At 45.1% G+C, this 21,101-nt stretch overlaps 1 protein-coding gene across 4 annotated transcripts in view; it reads right to left on the reverse strand.

The window, feature by feature from the left end:
• Window positions 1-21,101, reverse strand: part of LZTS1 (leucine zipper tumor suppressor 1) — a 39,139-nt gene that overhangs the window by 4,241 nt on the left and 13,797 nt on the right. For all 4 annotated transcript variants that reach the window (XM_083184802.1, XM_083184803.1, XM_083184801.1 and 1 more), the window contains exon 2: window positions 961-1,437. In XM_083184802.1, the coding sequence (XP_083040928.1) occupies window positions 961-1,326 (366 nt within the window). In that variant the 5' untranslated portion in view covers window positions 1,327-1,437. The remainder of the gene's footprint in view (window positions 1-960; window positions 1,438-21,101) is intronic.

Genomic DNA, 21,101 nt, shown 5'->3' on the forward strand with positions numbered 1-21,101 from the left:
TTATCACTCTACATTTTATCACTTTTTGAAGCTTGATACATCTGGCCCTTTGTCTGGGTTCCTTTGTGCATACAGGTAATTTTCATACCACACTTTGCAATAACTATATAATATTACAGCATATGGACACCTTAACAGAAACATTACTGACCAGCCACAGTCACTTTAACTAGAGTTATAGGCCCCGGATAATCTCATCTATGTGAATAAAACATACAGATTATATACCGTGCCAATTTTATGTTAGCTACTGCTCATTGCAAATGTTGGGAGGTGGTCCTTTAGTAGATTTATACCTGTTCTAGAGAACCCCCCCAAAAAATCAAAAGGGTTTATTCGATTAACAGGACAGTGCCTGTCCTTAATGTGCCATTCTGTACCAGCGCAACACCACAGCGTGATAATCATATTCAACAACTTCGGGGTATTCTCCTCTGCATTCCCTAAAATAAATCTCTTTATATATATACTTTACCACTCTTTCAAGATTTGAATAAATCAGGCATGTCAAAATTATGGCCCTCCAGCTGAAACTACAGTTCCCATCATGCATTGCTACAGTTTTGCTATCAGGGAATGCTAAAACTATGGCAAGGCATGCTGGGATGTGTAGTTTCACAACAGCTGGAGGACCACAGTTTGGACATGCCTGGAAATTATATGCTGATTATTACCAATATCTCTACTGAAAGTTCCCTTACACTAGTCTGATTTTGGGGATGATTTCACCAAGAAACTGGCCCAAATCAGATTTGTTTGACAACTCCCTCGGGTCCGATGCGCGGCCCCGTGCGCATCGGACCTGAGCTGGAGGCCTATCTGACCTCAGACACCGCCCCGGCTCCCAGGCAGCTCATGGGGTCAGATGATGCAATTGCATATTCTATAGTTTGATATTTCTGTCCTGTGCATTTACTTGCAGATACAACAGTTAAAACAGTCGCAATAACTTAATCTTACCAGCTCTAGCCGGTTGGGAAAGTGAATCAAGCTGGGTTTGTTGCAGGGCTTGTTTGGTGGAACAGCATACTCCTGGACGGGTTGACTTTCTGGCTCAGGGTTGGTCACTCCTCCATGGTACTCCTGCCTTGGTCGCTCATGTGATTTCTGGCTTACTTTGATGTAGAAGAAGTCTTCGCTACGGCCCATCTTAGATCCCCCTCCCATGTTGTGTCCTGATTCCTGGGAGAAGCCGAATCGGAGAATCCCATCTGAGCAACGACTCAGCTTCTTGAGGTGCGGTGGTTTTCGGCTACGGTGCTGAGATCCTCTTCCATGCTTGCTGCTGAAGCCATGCCCAGAGAGGAGGCTGCCCACACTCCCCATTGTGCCCCCCAGTATGGATAGAGAAGGGGGCCTGGTAAGCAAGGAGCCAAAAAGAAAAAAGAGGGAGTAAAGGTCATATCCAGGGGTCAACCATCCCCTGGTAAAATGATCCTGAGAAAGAGAGAAGAAGTTAGAGTTAAGAAATTGTTTTATGCACAATTCAATACCACATATGCAATGTACTGTGTGTATGTATATATATATATATATTTATTTAAAATAGAAGAAGCAAAGGGCGCCTCGTACCAAAATATAGAGCACTGTGGGCTGGGTACTACAACAAGGTTTAAAACACAATACCAGGCAATCTCCTCCACAAGTCTGGGGCACCGGCTGAGATCGCAAACTCCCACCGCTGCACCTGGACTCGTGGAGGAGATTGCCCGGTATTGTGTTTTAAAATTGTGGTACCCAGCCCAAAGTGCTCTATATTTTGGTACGAGCATTTTATGTTGTGTACGTGGATCATCCTTGTGTGTGCCAAATAAATGTTTTTTATCTGCACTATGAGGCGCCCTTTACTTCTATTTTAAACAGACTTCTTTCCATTCCCTTGGAATTTTGGGATATACGTGCAAAGGAGCAGCAGTCCCAGATTGGACATTTAGTGACTTTGTTTTCCACACCCTGAGCAGGTGTTGGTGAGCTGTACTATATATTCATAGAAACATAGAATTTGACAGCAGATAAGAACCACTTGGCCCATCTAGTCTGCCCCTTTTTTAAACATGTTACCTCAAACCGTATTTGATCCTTATGTTTTGGGATAGGCATATCAATATGCCTATCCCAAGCATGTTTAAATTGTACTACTGTATTTGCCTCTGCCACATCTGATGGGAGGCTATTCCACTTATCTACTACTCTTTCTGTGAAGTAATTCTTCCTCAAATTTCCCCTGAATCTTCCTCCCTCTAGTGTAAGTGCATGTCCCCGTGTTCTGCTGCTCCTCTTCCTGTGAAGAATGTCTCCCACCTGTACCTTGTAAAAACCCTTGATATATTTTAAAGTTTCTATCATGTCCCCCCTTTCCCTTCTCTGCTCTAAAGTATACATATTAAGATCTTTTAGTCTTTCCTGGTACGTTTTGTGATGTAGGCCATGCACCATTTTAGTTGCTCTTCTTTGTACAGTCTCTAATGTATTTATATCCTTCTGGAGATATGGCCTCCAGAACTGAACACAATACTCTTGGTGAGGTCGTACCAATGACCTATACAGTGGCATTATTACTTCTTTCTTTCTACTGCTGATACCTCTCCCTATGCAACCAAGCATCTGACTTGCCTTCTTCATTGCTTTGTTACATTGCCTATCTGCCTTTAAGTCCCCTGAAATAGTGACACCTAGATCCCTCTCTTCCTCAGTAGTTTCCATTATATTGCCATTTATACTATATTTAGTCTTTGGATTTTTGCAACACAAGTGCATGATTTTGCATTTTTTTGGCATTAAATTGTAGTTGCAATGCTCTTGACCATTCCTCTAATCTACCTAGATCATCAATCATTTGTTTTCCATACCTGGTGTGTCTTCCCTGTTGCATACCTTTGTGTCATCTGCAAAAAGGCACATTTTACCCTCAATTCCATTTGCAATATCACCAATAAAGATAAAAAAAAGCACCGGTACAAGTACAGATCCCAGGGGTACCCCACTTGTAACCTTTCCCTTCTTTGACTGTACTGCAACTCTCTGTTTTCTGTCCTGCAACCACGATCTTATCCATTCAACTATCTTAGAATCCATTCTTCAAGTTTGTTTAACAGTCTGTGATGTGGGACAGTGTCAAAAGCCTTACTAAAGTCTAGATAAGCTACATCTACAGCTGCACCTTGATCTATTACTTTAGTCACCCAGTCAAAAAAGTCAATAAGATTTTATTCAGTTTTTGTTTGTGCTTAAAAACCACCTGTCTGCTATCCATATTTATTCATTTATTATAAGTTTCTTATAAAGTGCATACATATTCCGCAGCACTTTACAGAGAATATTTGAACATTCGCATTATATATATATATATATATGATCACCTCTTCACCTCTATGAGATGAATACTTACATTATAACTCCCAGGGGTGTTTGTAAGAGATGAGAGGGGTGAGTTTTGGTCAGTGTGGGGCCCCCTCTCTGGTAGCGGGTAGACACTTTAGTCTCCTGTGCATACGCAGATCTCTGGGAACATAGCGTTTGCGCCTTGTTCCCAGTGAAATGTCTATTGCGCATGAGCAAATTACTGGGAAAATCACTTTGGTGGCCATTTTCCCAGTGATTTATGTTTTCAGCATTATCCTCCGCCATGAGACTCTGGAGCAGTAAGTATAATAATATAGCTCTGAGGTGTGGGCCCCCTGGACCCAGGAACCCATGTGCACCACACCTTGCACCAATTATAGATATGCATATGAATACACCCGGTTCTACAAAGTGTGTAGTAACAGAATGAGTTCTCTGCTTCAGTACTTCTGATTCTGACCTAAGTAAAAACAGTGATCTGTAAGAACAGAGGGCGAAATGCACTAACATCCGCTGCCTCTTACCGCCGGCTACTGCAATGATACTAATCACATATGCTCTAACATATGCGATTAGTATCGCAAAGGGCAGCTCTTGAGATAGAAGCTGCACTTTGGGATGCAGCCAGCAGGGGATGAGCAGGTCCCCACCGGCTCTCCCCCCTCTTGCTGTCTCCGGGTGCTGCTACAGGGCTCTGCCTCCTCCTCCCTGCACCCGGAAGGTGCTAGGGAGGAGGAGGTCACTGGTCTGGGCAGCACAGCAGGAGGCTGCCTGGACACAGGTGAGGGGGGAGCGGCGGGAGTCTGTGCAGGGTGGCGGGGATGCGGTATGAAGCCCATAGGCTTTTATGGGAAACCCGGCGCGCAGGTTTTCCTGCATACCAAAATGCGGTAAAAACAAAGATAATGGGGGTTTTACCGCATTTTTGCTTTAGTGCATCCCACCTAGAGCCAGATTTCGACCTCATGGGGCCCTAGGCAAGACACCAGTTTGGGGACCCTCTCCCTCAAACAATCCGTAGCACTATATTTTTATTTCTGATTGCGAGTGACATCACTAGAGTACCTTGGAGCATGTGCAGGATACAATAAATGGCAAGTTGCATGAACATCAGCATTACCTACAAATATGTATAAGTAAGCTCTAGGGCTTTTGGAAGTAAACTGATGGTCCACATACAGAGGATGAAACCATTTCTTATCCTACCAAAGAACATCGCTTAACAACAGTGTCACTGTTCCCTAGTAAGTCAATAGGCTGCATTCTCAGGATTATTGTACTAGGAGTGTGCTCTCCTAGGGATCCAAGCAGCAAGATCCCTAGTAGAGCACACATCCCCACACCTGAGGGATTTATTCCAAAAATTTATGGTGATTAACCCCAGAAGCCTACGGTTTATGAAAATTAATCTGTGGATCTAATTAACCTGTGGATCTAGTATGGTTGCATTTACCATTGAATATGCTTCCAATTAAATCCTAGGAGAAATTCCACCGCATTTCTATAGATGTTCTTCTAAAGAAAATTATAACTTCATTTTATATTCTTTTATAAATAAGGTTCTATTTTTTGGTCAAAAATTTATTGGGTCTTCACGGATATTTCTATCTGTCCACAATCAAATTTGAACTGACTCTGAAGGGCATTAAATGTTGTATTCTAAATAAAAGATCACAAACCCCTGATGAAGCTTCTTATCGAGAAGAAACGCGTTGGATACTGATCACGGTTTCAAAATAAAATTTTCTTCAAAAGAACTACTTCTAAAGTGTTTTTGATTTTATTATTGATTTTATTATTGTTTTACTGTGTAAATTATATGAACATTACAAGAAAAGGGCGCTGAAGACACTATTGTTTGATATATTGAAGGTGTTTACAGTCCCAGCTAGTAGGGGATTGAGTGTCAACAGCGACCGATATAGATTTTGAATATAATAGCGCAATTTTAGAGATTTTGTGTTGGATATATATATATATATATGTTTGGTGTGCAGGGCAGCACTCTCGGACCTTCAGTAGCTAGAGGTATCAAATAATACGCCTCACAGCCAGGTAGTGATACAACGTTTCGATGTTTAATCATCTTCAGGTACAACCTGACCTGTAGATGGTCACCAATATTTATACAAGTTGCAATCACCTCGTGCTGTGACACTCGGAAAAGTGGTGACGTCATTAGTGGCAGACAGTGCTGCCAGTTAGGACATCAGAATGTAAACAAACATTTACATTCTGACGTCCTAACTGGCAGCACTGTCTGCCACTAATAACGTCACAACTTTTTCGAGTGTCTTAGCATGAGGTGATTGCAACTTGTATAAATATTGGTGACCATCTACAGGTCAGGTTGTACCTGAAGACAAGTGGTAACAGTAATAGTGTATATAGTTGCCAATTATCAAATATTAATATGGATATAGATATAAACAATTAGAGAGCGCCACACAATTGGAACTACCAGTATTTTATTATATTATTATAAAATGTATATTTCACTCTTAAAAAATTACACACAATAAAATACTTTACAGTCAAAGACATCATACAATCAACATTTAATTAATAAATGCACAATTAAGAACCTCGTTAGGTATCTCCTACTAGCATTCAATGAATCCAGCTTCCAAGTAACACAAGCTTAGGGCAAATGTCTCTTAGTGGTAATTCATTGGGGTAGAAGCATCCCATATATGTTTGAGGAGTTTGCCAGAAGTAAATGATTATTGCAAGTTAATGAAAAATAATAATTTACTCATCCAATGTAGAAAGATATATATATAGTCAATTGATGAGATAGAAGCTTATACTTAATTGTTGAAGACCTTGGTTACTACCTTAACGGGTTGCCTTCGTGAAAATAGCAATGTATTCAACAGACCTCCGTTTGGGATCCACACGCAATGAAAGTAAACTGTGATTATGGGGCTCTAGCTCCCTGGCCTGAAGTTGACGTTCCTTATTGGGGCACTTTGAGTGATTAAGCCAGGAGCGAGCCGTCCTCTGTCAGTGGAAGTGCAGTGTGGATAAAGGTGGATGGCTCTAGCTGCCCCCGGTCAAACCGTCGCCTCGTTGGCGGAGAGACCGCTGCTGGATGGTATGGGGAGCGAGCCGTCCACAGGTGAATGAAGATGTAGATACGTAATACGCACTGCACTTTTTCAGCGCCTGCGCCGATTAAGAGTGGGGCTGTATGCAAGTCCGACCACTAAGCAGGCGGTATAAAAGCTTTAGCAGCACCGGAGGGTCCAACCCGGTAGTCCAAGGAAAAGGTTAGCTGGTACAATTTAAGTGCTAGATGGGGGTAGTGAAATATACATTTTATAATAATATAATAAAATATTGGTAGTTCCAATTGTGTGGCGCTCTCTAATTGTGTATATCTATATGTGGCACCCCACTCCAGGTGCCCCTGTGCCCCTTAATGGAACTAGGAATGGTAGCAAGAGCTGCCCAGCAAAACCCCTTCCCTGTGATCAGGGCTGCAAGGGGTTAAACTAACCTGGCCAGCACTAGGACCCCGCTGGCTGCTCTGATCTATGTCCTGCAGAGAGAAGCCTGCCCTGGATGCAGGAAGGAGAGGTGAGAGGTGAGCCAGGCAGCATGACAGGAAGAGAGAAGAAAGCCCTGTGAAGGAGAGCTGCAGCGACCCCAGTGTCAGAGAGAAAAGGAGTGTGCTGCCTAAAGACAGAGGGAACAAGTGCAGCAGTGTGATAACAGGAGTGTGCTGCAGGAGGAGAAAGCACTGAGGCATGTTTGAAAGAAAGCTGAAGAAGGCTGCTGTCCCAACTTAGTGTGAGGAGAAGGAAGAGAGAGAGAGGGAGCACACTGCAGCACCCAGCAGAGGGGCCAGACAGCATGCAGCAGTATAGCCAGCAACACCCAAGGTACTGATTCAGTCCCCCTGTGACCGCCTCTGCACCCTTGTAAGGGGATATCAGGAAATAGAGACACCTCATAGACTCCCACTACAAAAGCTAGTATCTTACTGAGCCCTACAGACAGGACAAGGTCTGCCTAACCCCCGTAAAAGGATATAGAAGCAGGGCAGAAAAGTGCCTGCTAGATTCATCCTGCCCAGGGCAGCTCTATATTGAGGCTACCCATGCAGCCTGTTTTACAGTTACAAACAGGAGGTTACCCCTGAGCCGGGGACCTGCTTATATGTTTGAGGACCTGTCGACGAGTGATTATTGTTCAGAGACAGTGACTGGTTAACCGTTACCACGTATATTGAGTTACCATTAATGTGCATGTATGTTAGCCAGAGAGTCTTATAGTCTTTTCATAGCGTCAGCTGTAACTGTTAAAGTTGATAACAGGATAGAATATTGAAGTGATAATTGTGTTATCTTATGCTTTACTGTGACTACCTGTTTATTGAGTATGTATTATGTCACTTGCAGCCTATTGAAATATTGCAGCAGCCAGTCCGTGTGTTAGTAAATAAATCACTGTCGCAGCTAACAGTAGTAGTATTCCTTTTGTGGGTTCTCCATGGGTTGTGCCACCCCCTGCCACAGGTTCTCGAAGAAGAAGCCGTGAAGATTCCTGAAGCCATCAACTCCAGAGTCAGGTACGCCTTCGCACCACACCGTAACAGGGGCATTGTCACACTTGGCGTCATACCGAACAGGATCGAACATGGAAGTGCATAAAGGCAACCCCACCGCATATGACAAGTCCATCAGTGAAATGTCTGTCGCACTGGATGGAATCATCAAGATGATCGCGGAGATGAGGAAAACCCTAGCTAACCAGAGAATAGAACAGAAGGAAGATGAACATAGAAGATGGCGACGCAAATGTGGCAGAAGGCGCAGACAACAGTGGGATCCCACATGGAGGTCAGAACGACTACCCTCCTACCAAGTCAATGTATGCCCACAGACCGCGAGAAGACACGTAAGAGGAGGTCCACCGGCAGTGTTTCAGAACACGACGAGAGCATCCGGTGTGATACAGTCGAGGGATAGACCGCGAACCGGCCCAAGAAGAATGTCAGGTCATGTCCTGTGGTTCAACGTACCACTCGGGTATGGCTTCATACAACGCACAGATACCTGGTGAAGCGTGTATGTGCATTACACCGCCATTCAGCATGCCAACCCCGAAAACAACTTCCGGAGCCTGAGAAATGACGAAGCCATAGAGTTTGAACTGGCGAACTGGAGGAGAATCACCAAGGCCGCCAACGTGACCGGTCCGAATGGAATCCAGGTGCACAGCAACAGACACACTCCAGAGCAACATTGGCGCTACCTGCACCATAAAGAGCCTCCACAGTACCATCAGCAAGGCTACCAGCACAACAGGAATGGAGAGCAAGCGAGGGAAGTAAATGGTAAGAGTGACCGATTTAACGCCAACCCTCCTCAACCGGAACAGATACCCCACCCACCAGAACCTGATGTCACGAGGCAACGTGAACCGCTGAGAGAAAGCGAGAAACCGTTTGTGCGGAGTGAGGCAGTCCACCAGAACTGGCAAGAAGTGACCAGGCCTCAACTTCCCCCTAAGCCGACGCAGGAGTATGTACCCAGGATGGATAATGCCGACTACCGGGTGGCAAACCTAAGGTCGACAAATGCCAGGGTGATCGACCTGCAGAGAAGCCCTGAGATTGTGGTCCACATGGCTGCGACACAGACAGTGGAGCCATCAGAAGAAGAACGAGCAGAACCAGCTATGCCACCACCTGAACCCAAGGACGAGATAGAAATGCCGAAGAGAGATGAGAAGGCCGAGACCTGTTCCATCAATGGAAAGCCTGTAATGAACAGCGAATATACAACCATATCAGGAGAGGAATTCGCCTTCAGGATCCAGCAGGCGATACTGAGATCTAAGAAGCAAGACCGAGAGGCGAGATGTTCTTAGAGCCGAACGCACACCGTGAGAGAGGGCACCATCCATGGACAACAGTGAAGCACCTGGACCGCAGAGGGATGGGAGTCCTGTGGCGGAGGGATGGTTGACCCAGGGAGCCCACTTTAGATAGCCAGGTGAAAGCAGAAAGGTAGTAATGCGTACTTGTTATTGAATGTATAATTGTACCTGTTTTATTTGACGGTTTAAAATGTTTGTCGTGGACATTGAAAGGACTTTGTGCAGGAGTTAATGTCCCTATTTGGTTGCCTGCAGACAGGCAAATTTCCAGCATGGTGTATGTGGCACCCCACTCCAGGTGCCCCTGTGCCCCTTAAAGGACCTAGGAATGGTAGCAAGAGCTACCCAGTAAAACCCGTTCCCTGTGATCAGGGCTGCAAAGGGTTAAACTAACCTGGCCAGCACTAGGATCCCTGCTGGCTGCTCTGATCTATGTCCTGCAGAGAGAAGCCTGCCCTGGATGCAGGAAGGAGAGGTGAGAGGTCAGCCAGGCAGCATGACAGGAAGAGAGGAGAAAGCCCTGTGAAGTAGAGCTGCAGCAACCCCAGTGTCAGAGAGAAAAGGAGTGTGCTGCCTAAAGACAGAGGGAACAAGTGCAGCAGTGTGATTACAGGAGTGTGCTGCAGGAGGAGGAAGCACTGAGGCATGTGTGAAAGAAAGCTGAAGAAGGCTGCTGTCCCAAGTGTGAGGAGAAGGAAGAGAGAGGGAGCACACTGCAGCACCCAGCAGAGGGGCTAGACAGCATGCAGCAGTATAGCCAGCAACACCCAAGGTACTGATTCAGTCCCCCTGTGACAGCATCTGCACCCTTGTTAAGGGGATATCAGGAAATAGAGACCTTATAGACTCCCACTACAAAGGCTAGCACCCTACTGAGCCATACAGACAGGACAAGGTCTGCCTAACCCCAGTAAAAGGATATAGAAGCAGGGCAGAGAAGTGCCTGCTAGATTCACCCTGTCCAGGACAGCAGGGCCGGCAACAGAAATCTTGGGGCCCCATACACTGATATTTCTGGGGGCCCCCACCCCCTCAAGCACTAGTAGTTGTGTGGAGCAGGGAGGAATGGTGGGCATATTGGTGGCAAGGAGTCCCATATAATTGCTGCCCCCAGCGCAGATAGTCTCACTTCTGAATTGACAACTAATACACATTATGCCACAAATTGTGATGCCTACTACATATTATACCACACACCTTATTGCCCATTAGACAATTGATGTTACGCACCATGGCAACCACCGCACGATGATGATGCTAACCAGGGTTGCATCACCTTTCAAGTGGCGTGAGTTAAGGTGCTTGGTGTTACACGCGTTTCCATAGTAACCGACAGGGTAGGATGACGTCATCAGCGGGCGCATCCACTCTGTACGGATGATGCGGGGGCGGTGTTCTCACTGGTGCTGGTATGATAAAGGTATGTGATTTTCACCCGTGTATTATCCTGATGACGATGTGGTAAAATACATCGAAAACATTTGAACTTCAAATGCATGATTTCCTTCTTTCTTATCCATGTGCGGCCTTTGTGGAGTGTATGTATGTATGTGTATATATATATATATATATATATATATATATATAATGTGTACACACACACACAGACACACGTGTGTGACCAAATTCAGATATTTACTGCCAGTTTGAAGCCATACGTCCTTAGAGACCAATTCAAGTGCAGTATGATAAATCAAAGCATTGACAAGAGACTGCTATCCAGACCTGAGCTAACACTAGACACGGCCCCGAGAAGCAGCAGTAGAGACCCAAAGTGCACCCCACATATAAAGATTTCTCACCTTAGATGCTGATGTTTATAACGAGCACCCACAATGGTCGGGGGACATTCGCCGGGACACGCAACTCTTGGCTGCCGCGCAAACAGCCTGTGGACGGTCCGCCGGGACACGCAGCTTCCGGCCGCTGCTTAGATCCACTGACAGCACTGGCTCATGTCAGTGTGTGTAAGCGCTGGCGGCCGGAAGCTGCGTGTCCCGGCGGACCGTCCACAGGCTGTTTGCGCGGCAGCCAAGAGCTGCGTGTCCCAGCGAATGTCCCCAGGCAGCCCCCATGTACTGCAGGCTCAATTGTCTCAGCGGCACCACGGCCACGCTAACAGTCAGAGGATGAGTGGCCCGGCGGCCAAGCGGGGGTTGAACTTGGGGCCCCTCTGATACTCGGGCCCGTCACAGCTGTACCCTTTGACCCCCCCTGTCGCCGGGCCTGCAGGACAGCTCTATATTGAGGCTACCCATGCAGCCTTTTTTACAGTTACAAACAGGAGGTTACCCCTGAGCCGGGAATCTGCTTGTCCCTCAGTGAGGACTGTTTTTGTAATTCACCCTTCCCTGTGAATCATAAATAAGAGTGCACACTATCATAGGGACATACTCAGGGCTATTTTTCAGCAGGCTCCAGCAGGAACTGAGGCCCTTATTCTAGTTCACTCTTTCTGACAAAATCCTTCTTAGATGGACAAAACCATGTGCACTGCAGGGGGGGGCAGATTTAAAATGTGCAGAGAGAATTCGATTTGGGTGAGTCATTTTGTTTCTGTGCAGGGTAAATACTGACTGCTTTATTTTTACACTGCAATATAGATCTCACTTTGAAGTAAAACCCCACCCAAATCTAATTCTCTCTGCACGATACATCTGCCTCACCTGCAGTGCACATGGTTTTGTCCATCTAAGAAGGATTTTGTCAGAAAGAGTGAACTCAGTTCCTGCTGAAGCCTGCTGAAAAATAGCCATGGACATACCCTTATATGTTTGAAGACCTGTCGACGAGGGACCATTGTTCAGAAACAGTGACTGGTTAACCGTGACCACGTATATTGAGTTACCAGTAATGTTGTAGAAGCGTTTAGATTAGCCACAGAGCCACAGTTTTATAGTCTTTTCATAGAGTCAGTTGTAACTGTTAAAGTTGATGACAGGATAGAATATTGAAGTGATAATTGTGTTATCTTATGCTTTACTGTGACTACCTGTTTATTGAGTATCTACTGTATTATGTCACTTGCAACCTATTGAAATATTGCAGCAGCCAGTCCGTGTGTTAGTAAATAAATCACTGTCGCAGCTAACAGTAGTAGTATTCCTTTTGTGGGTTCTCCGTGGGTTGTGCCACCCCCTGCCACAGGTTCTCGAAGAAGAAGCCGTGAAGATTCCTGAAGCCATCAACTCCAGAGTCAGGTACGCCATCGCACAGCACCGTCACAGGGACATTGTCACATATATCCATATTAATATTTGATAACTGGCAACTATATACACTGATCTATTACCACTTGTTACAATTGGGTAATTTTCCACTGGGAGCAGCCTATAGTATATATTCTGTGTGATCCACAACTGTCTAAATTGGCGGTACATATGTATTATCATGGCGCCCACTAAGCTATTTGCTTAGTGGGCTATTCTGTGTAGGGAAATCGCATCGCATCGCATGGGCCATTGTAAGGGACGTCCGATGCGATCCGATTTTCCTATGTAATGTATTCAGTGGTTATATTGTATAGGGTGTACAATGACATTAGGTATACAGTAATGACATACAATGAGGTTTTAGGCACCCCCCCTCCACTATCCATGCCCTTCGAACCGTGGCGAGCGGCAGCGGAACGCGTCCTCCGACCGTTTCATATCCCTACTATCCAAGTCGGCGTGGAGTTGATTTTAAATAGTGTGGTGAGCGCGTGGGGACACGGAATACATGTAAAGTAATCTGCGTCTGCTCGCCACGCTTCGGGCTCGGTGGCTCGCTGCGCTCGCCACACTATATAGAATCAACTCTATGCCAACGTGGATAGTAGGGGTATGAATAGGTCGGAGGACGCTTTTCGGCGCCGCTCGCTGCGCTCGCCACGCTTCGGGGTGGCTTGGATAGTGGGGGTTGCCTAATGCGGGGTACACACCAGGACGACCCGCTCACGATGCACATCGTGAGCGGGTCGTCAGTGTCTCGTCCGACCCGCTCACGATGACGCGGGGGGGCACGACCCGCTCATGATGTGCACCGTGAGCGGGTCCGATCCGATGGCGACCCGCACCCGGCTATTGAGATCCTACCTGCAGCAGGTAGGATCTCAATAACGACCGACCGACCCGCGGGACCGCGCATCGGATCGGTATCGGTCCACACCAGGTCAGAAAAGGGCCCAATCAGCACACAATCTACATCCAATTGACGCATCGGATCGGTATCGGTCCACACCAGGTCAGAAAAGGGCCCAATCAGCACACAATCTACATCCAATTGTGCGGATCGGGCCCTAGTCGTCCTGGTGTGTACCCAGCATAAAACCTTATTGTATGTCATACAATGATAGAATTGTATAGGGAATGGAATCGTACACCCTATATATGCTGGAGGTGCGATGCAATGCAATGCCCTGCGGCTAAGAGAGCAGTGAATAAATTAAATAGGAAAATTGGATCGGATCGCATCGCACGCCCGTTAAAATGGCCCATGCGATGCGATGCAATTTTCCTACGGTGCCGTACGTAAGAAACTTGGGTGCCGTGATAATACACAAGTACCAAATTGGCTAATTAATATAATATAACATAATTTAATCAAACATATTAATATAAACAATAGAGTATATCCAATAACAGCTTGCGCCCGATTGTGTTCGATTTTTATATGTGTACCTGAAGACGATTAAACATCAAAACGTTATATCACTACCTGGCTGTGAGGCGTATTATTTGATACCTCTAGCTACTGAAGGTCCGAGAGTGCTGCCCCTCACACCAAACATATCTACACCCAGATTTGGAGAGGGCACCCGGCAAGCTGATATTAGCATCCAGAGTTTCCTGAGTGCCGAGCACCCGAGCTATATATATGGCTACCCCTTTATTGATAAAGGGGTAGCCACAGGGGCGGATTTAGGGATGAGGGCGCCCCTAGGCACAACAATAATGTTTACTAAGTAGAACAGTTTATAGGGGCAGTATCTGCATGTCCTATCCATTTACACTCTATTTAAGATGGAATATAGTACAGTACAGTGGATATTTTGCAGTTATTGGTACATTTTGGGCTGACAGTACTATCACAGGCATCCAAGTGCCGCCCCCAAACATGTGCCGCCCCTAGGCCGGTGCCTCACGTGCCTAATGGGAAATTCGGCTCTGGGTAGCCATTGCCTGGACGTTGGACACTTATAAAATCACTATTTATTTGACTGTGGAGTGCCCCTGTTTGATTTCAAGTTAAATATATATATATATATATATATAGTAATCCTGGCGGCGGCACTCAACTATAGAAATGACCACACCGTAGGCAGTGGCTTAAGCCGACGTTTCAAACCCTTCTGGGTTTTTTATCAAGGTGCAAAGAGATAACCACATACAGACAGTACAACACTTAAATACCTTCACAGATCCAGTTCACATCTCCTGCTGCGTCCCTGCCAGGCGCCGAATGGTGACGTCACTGGGTGAGAGCGTCGCTGGAGACGCGAAGGGGAGCCTGTATCACGTGAGAAACACAAAAAGAAAGAATAAACAAACACATGGTAACCATGGTGACAACACCGTGTAAGTGAGAAGATTAAAAACACACATGCAATGGGATACAAATCAAGAGGACCCATATAAGCAATAGGATAACAGGTCATACTGGAATAAGTAGCCGCCGCTACATCTTTGCAAACGCGGGGACATTAAATCATTATAGTGATGCACAAAAAAACATGTTCAAGCATTTTACATTCATAATAGACTAAGGTCATGATATACAGGTTTAGCATAAAAATTTAGCATAATGAGAACAACCATAATAGGTGTCAAAAAGAAAAGTTGACACCAAGTGTCGACAGGTATGGCTCAATGCGATGGAACATACTAAATGGCAAAAATGCAGAATTAGAGGAAGCATGAGAGACCCAGATTTTCATTTAAGCCCTTAGGTGCTAGTGTGTCGAGGAGATAGATCCAACGACATTCTGCCCGCAGTAGCATTAACGATCTGTCGCCGCCTCTTTTTGGTGGCGGAATGTGGTCTATTATGCGGTGACGGAGAGAGGACAATGAATGTCTAGCCTGAGCGAAATGCCTCGCTACTGGCTGTTCACTGGTTCCTGACAATATCGCTGCCTTGATGGCAGAACGATGTGCCGCTGCTCTTTCCTTGAAAGTGCAGTCGGTTTTGCCGACGTAATGTCGTCCGCAGGGGCAACTTATCAAATAGATCACGAAGCGGGTACTACATGAAACACGATGTCTGATGTAGTACCTTTTACCAGAGAACGGGTGGCAAAATGAGTTACCCACTGTCATAAAACTGCAGGTGGTGCAGCCGCAGCACCTGTAACACCCAAGTTTGGGGGTCCCCAGGAATGTGGTGTTAGGCAAGGGGAAAGTCACATCATTTTTCACCAATAAATCTCGTAAGTTGCGGCCCCTGGAGTAGGCACACATTACAGTTTTGTCTTGCATGGAATGTAAAGATTTATCGGTGGTAATGATTGGCCAGTGCTTTTTGACACTTTGTCTGATGGGAATACTTTTTTGATGAAAGGTGTTGACCCATATTAATTTATTTGCTGTTTTATCAACCACTGGAATGGGATTTTGATTGTGGTTGGGTTTGGGTAGGGCCAAAATCATGGATTTGGTTTGTTCCAATTCACTGGATGGATAACCTCTTTCGAGGAATTTAGAGCACATTGTGTCTAAGGATGTAACCAGGGTGTCATGATCACTCGTGATTCTATGCACTCTCAGCATCTGGGACCTCGGTAGGCCCTTCTTGAGTGGTAACGGGTGGCAACTAGATGCTAGAAGCATATTGTTGCGGTCCGTGGGTTTGGAATACAATGAAGTCACGAATCTGGAATCTGAAATTTGAATATTCACGTCCAGGAATTGAACCTGTGTGGGATGAATCACATATGTAAATTTGACAGGAGAGTTCGATTGATTATGTTCCAATATGAGATTCCTAAGGTTTTGAGCATCGCCCACCCACCCGATCAAGAGGTCATCAATATATCTTGTAAACAAGAAAATTGAGCCTCTTGTAATTGGGTTGTCAAAAAAAAGTTTTTTCTCAATAATGAACATGAATGCATTTGCTAGCGACGGGGCCACTGAGGACCCCATCGCACACCCTTGTAACTGCAAATAATATTTGCCGTTGAATAGAAAAAAATTCCTTTTGAGGGTAAGGTGCAGCAACTGTAGAAAAAATTGGATGTCAGGGCCAGAGTAATGAACGTTGTCTGTGATGAGGTTTTGTACCGCTGCTATTCCAGCATCATGCGGGATGCAGGTATATAAGCTTGTCACATCGACCGTGCTTAGTATACCGTTGGGGGGAATCTCAGTCACAGATGTGAGTTTCGCTAGCAGCGTGTTTGTATCTTTAAGATACGTTGGTTCAGCTTGGACACAGGGTTGTAAAAAAAAGTCTAAATAAATTGAAATTTTCTGATACAGTGAGCCACGGGCCGATATAATTGGACGGCCGGGGGGACTGGTGGGATGTTTATGTATTTTGGGTAATGAATAAAGTAATGGAGTGATGGGATAATGAGTAATCAGCGCATCTCTGGTGGAAGGAGTAATAGTGGATTCAGTGCATGCTAAACATAACAATTTGTCCAATTCCGATTTATACTGTACAGAAGGGTCTTTGGCAAGTAAAGCATATGTCTCAGAGTCACTGAGTTGGCGGTTAAGTTCGGAGACATAGTCACCTGTATTTTGGATAACTATGCCGCCGCCTTTGTCGACCGGGCGAATGACGACAGTAGGGTCGTCACTTAAACTTTTGACAGCTTTCCACTCTTGAGCGCTGAAATTAGAATGTCCAACATAGGGTGTAGACAAGGCCCGGTTGATATCATGTTCCAAAAGTCTCGAAAAAGTCCTGATGGAAGGATTAATGGATACCGGGTCGAATTTCGACTTTGGTTTAAGGATGGCAGGAAAATTCAAAGCTGATGGTGGTAACAGTTCTTGTTTTTTATCCTGAAAGAATTCATTGCGCTTTAATTGGCGAAGTAATTTCAGTTGCTCAGCTTTGATAAGTAGAGGGTCAGGTTTATTAGACGGTACAAAGTTCAAGCCTTTAGACAGTACAGCCATTTCTATGTCACTCAAGGGGCGAGAGGATAGGTTAAAGACTACGGTCTTTGACGAGAGGGTTGATAACGGGTTTTGACCCCTCGCTCTCTGGTTCTGCTTCCCCCTCCTCGTGTATTTCCTCTGGGGTGGCCGTTATCGAGGAAGTAACAAGGGAGTTAAATGACGTACGGGCTAAAATATTGACCTTTGAACAACTACATAAAGCTGCATTGTCTGCCGACACAACAACCAATTGGCTGGAAAAACTTTCAGTCCAAGTAGACAAATATAAAAGGGAGCTTGTGGCATACAAGAAAAACAAAAAAGACCGTGTTAACCTTGATTATCAGAAACATGCTGTCTACCCATGGTTAACTGGGGGTGACCACACTAGTACCCGCAATTACAGACGACGTCCGCGTACTCGATTTAATCGTACAGGTTTGGACACAGAATCGTCGGGGGCAGAAGCTTCTTCAGCTAGCGAGAGAGAAATAGAACAAGGCTCTACACAGAGACCCCCTTTAGGGACCCAACATCGGGAGCCGTTAAACCCCAGAGGAAATACACGAGGAGGGGGAAGCAGAACCAGAGAGCGAGGGGTCAAAACCCGTTATCAACCCTCTCGTCAAAGACCGTAGTCTTTAACCTATCCTCTCGCCCCTTGAGTGACATAGAAATGGCTGTACTGTCTAAAGGCTTGAACTTTGTACCGTCTAATAAACCTGACCCTCTACTTATCAAAGCTGAGCAACAGAAATTACTTCGCCAATTAAAGCGCAATGAATTCTTTCAGGATAAAAAACAAGAACTGTTACCACCATCAGCTTTGAATTTTCCTGCCATCCTTAAACCAAAGTCGAAATTCGACCCGGTATCCATTAATCCTTCCATCAGGACTTTTTCGAGACTTTTGGAACATGATATCAACCGGGCCTTGTCTACACCCTATGTTGGACATTCTAATTTCAGCGCTCAAGAGTGGAAAGCTGTCAAAAGTTTAAGTGACGACCCTACTGTCGTCATTCGCCCGGCCGACAAAGGCGGCGGCATAGTTATCCAAAATACAGGTGACTATGTCTCCGAACTTAACCGCCAACTCAGTGACTCTGAGACATATGCTTTACTTGCCAAAGACCCTTCTGTACAGTATAAATCGGAATTGGACAAATTGTTATGTTTAGCATGCACTGAATCCACTATTACTCCTTCCACCAGAGATGCGCTGATTACTCATTATCCCATCACTCCATTACTTTATTCATTACCCAAAATACATAAACATCCCACCAGTCCCCCCGGCCGTCCAATTATATCGGCCCGTGGCTCACTGTATCAGAAAATTTCAATTTATTTAGACTTTTTTTTACAACCCTGTGTCCAAGCTGAACCAACGTATCTTAAAGATACAAACACGCTGCTAGCGAAACTCACATCTGTGACTGAGATTCCCCCCAACGGTATACTAAGCACGGTCGATGTGACAAGCTTATATACCTGCATCCCGCATGATGCTGGAATAGCAGCGGTACAAAACCTCATCACAGACAACGTTCATTACTCTGGCCCTGACATCCAATTTTTTCTACAGTTGCTGCACCTTACCCTCAAAAGGAATTTTTTTCTATTCAACGGCAAATATTATTTGCAGTTACAAGGGTGTGCGATGGGGTCCTCAGTGGCCCCGTCGCTAGCAAATGCATTCATGTTCATTATTGAGAAAAAACTTTTTTTTGACAACCCAATTACAAGAGGCTCAATTTTCTTGTTTACAAGATATATTGATGACCTCTTGATCTGGTGGGTGGGCGATGCTCAAAACCTTAGGAATCTCATATTGGAACATAATCAATCGAACTCTCCTGTCAAATTTACATATGTGATTCATCCCACACAGGTTCAATTCCTGGACGTGAATATTCAAATTTCAGATTCCAGATTCGTGACTTCATTGTATTCCAAACCCACGGACCGCAACAATATGCTTCTAGCATCTAGTTGCCACCCGTTACCACTCAAGAAGGGCCTACCGAGGTCCCAGATGCTGAGAGTGCATAGAATCACGAGTGATCATGACACCCTGGTTACATCCTTAGACACAATGTGCTCTAAATTCCTCGAAAGAGGTTATCCATCCAGTGAATTGGAACAAACCAAATCCATGATTTTGGCCCTACCCAAACCCAACCACAATCAAAATCCCATTCCAGTGGTTGATAAAACAGCAAATAAATTAATATGGGTCAACACCTTTCATCAAAAAAGTATTCCCATCAGACAAAGTGTCAAAAAGCACTGGCCAATCATTACCACCGATAAATCTTTACATTCCATGCAAGACAAAACTGTAATGTGTGCCTACTCCAGGGGCCGCAACTTACGAGATTTATTGGTGAAAAATGATGTGACTTTCCCCTTGCCTAACACCACATTCCTGGGGACCCCCAAACTTGGGTGTTACAGGTGCTGCGGCTGCACCACCTGCAGTTTTATGACAGTGGGTAACTCATTTTGCCACCCGTTCTCTGGTAAAAGGTACTACATCAGACATCGTGTTTCATGTAGTACCCGCTTCGTGATCTATTTGATAAGTTGCCCCTGCGGACGACATTACGTCGGCAAAACCGACTGCACTTTCAAGGAAAGAGCAGCGGCACATCGTTCTGCCATCAAGGCAGCGATATTGTCAGGAACCAGTGAACAGCCAGTAGCGAGGCATTTCGCTCAGGCTAGACATTCATTGTCCTCTCTCCGTCACCGCATAATAGACCACATTCCGCCACCAAAAAGAGGCGGCGACAGATCGTTAATGCTACTGCGGGCAGAATGTCGTTGGATCTATCTCCTCGACACACTAGCACCTAAGGGCTTAAATGAAAATCTGGGTCTCTCATGCTTCCTCTAATTCTGCATTTTTGCCATTTAGTATGTTCCATCGCATTGAGCCATACCTGTCGACACTTGGTGTCAACTTTTCTTTTTGACACCTATTATGGTTGTTCTCATTATGCTAAATTTTTATGCTAAACCTGTATATCATGACCTTAGTCTATTATGAATGTAAAATGCTTGAACATGTTTTTTTGTGCATCACTATAATGATTTAATGTCCCCGCGTTTGCAAAGATGTAGCGGCGGCTACTTATTCCAGTATGACCTGTTATCCTATTGCTTATATGGGTCCTCTTGATTTGTATCCCATTGCATGTGTGTTTTTAATCTTCTCACTTACACGGTGTTGTCACCATGGTTACCATGTGTTTGTTTATTCTTTCTTTTTGTGTTTCTCACGTGATACAGGCTCCCCTTCGCGTCTCCAGCGACGCTCTCACCCAGTGACGTCACCATTCGGCGCCTGGCCGGGACGCAGCAGGAGATGTGAACTGGATCTGTGAAGGTATTTAAGTGTTGTACTGTCTGTATGTGGTTATCTCTTTGCACCTTGATAAAAAACCCAGAAGGGTTTGAAACGTCGGCTTAAGCCACTGCCTACGGTGTGGTTATTTCTATAGTTGAGTGCCGCCGCCAGGATTACTACATTTGTAGGTGAACCCTACTATCGGAAGGCACCAGCGTTATTCATATATCTCATCTATACCTTGTGGTTGCCTCAGGAGTGCCTCCTCTGTGTACTTTATATATATATATATATATATATATATATATATATATATATATACCAAGGTCAAGGTTTTCAAGATATAATTTTATTTGCATCATACAGACATACCATCCGACGTAACGACACGTTTCGGTCTACACAAGACCATCATCAGGAAT

This window comes from Crinia signifera, chromosome 4 (assembly GCF_055691185.1).
Source record: "Crinia signifera chromosome 4, ASM5569118v1, whole genome shotgun sequence".
Taxonomy (NCBI): domain Eukaryota; kingdom Metazoa; phylum Chordata; class Amphibia; order Anura; family Myobatrachidae; genus Crinia; species Crinia signifera.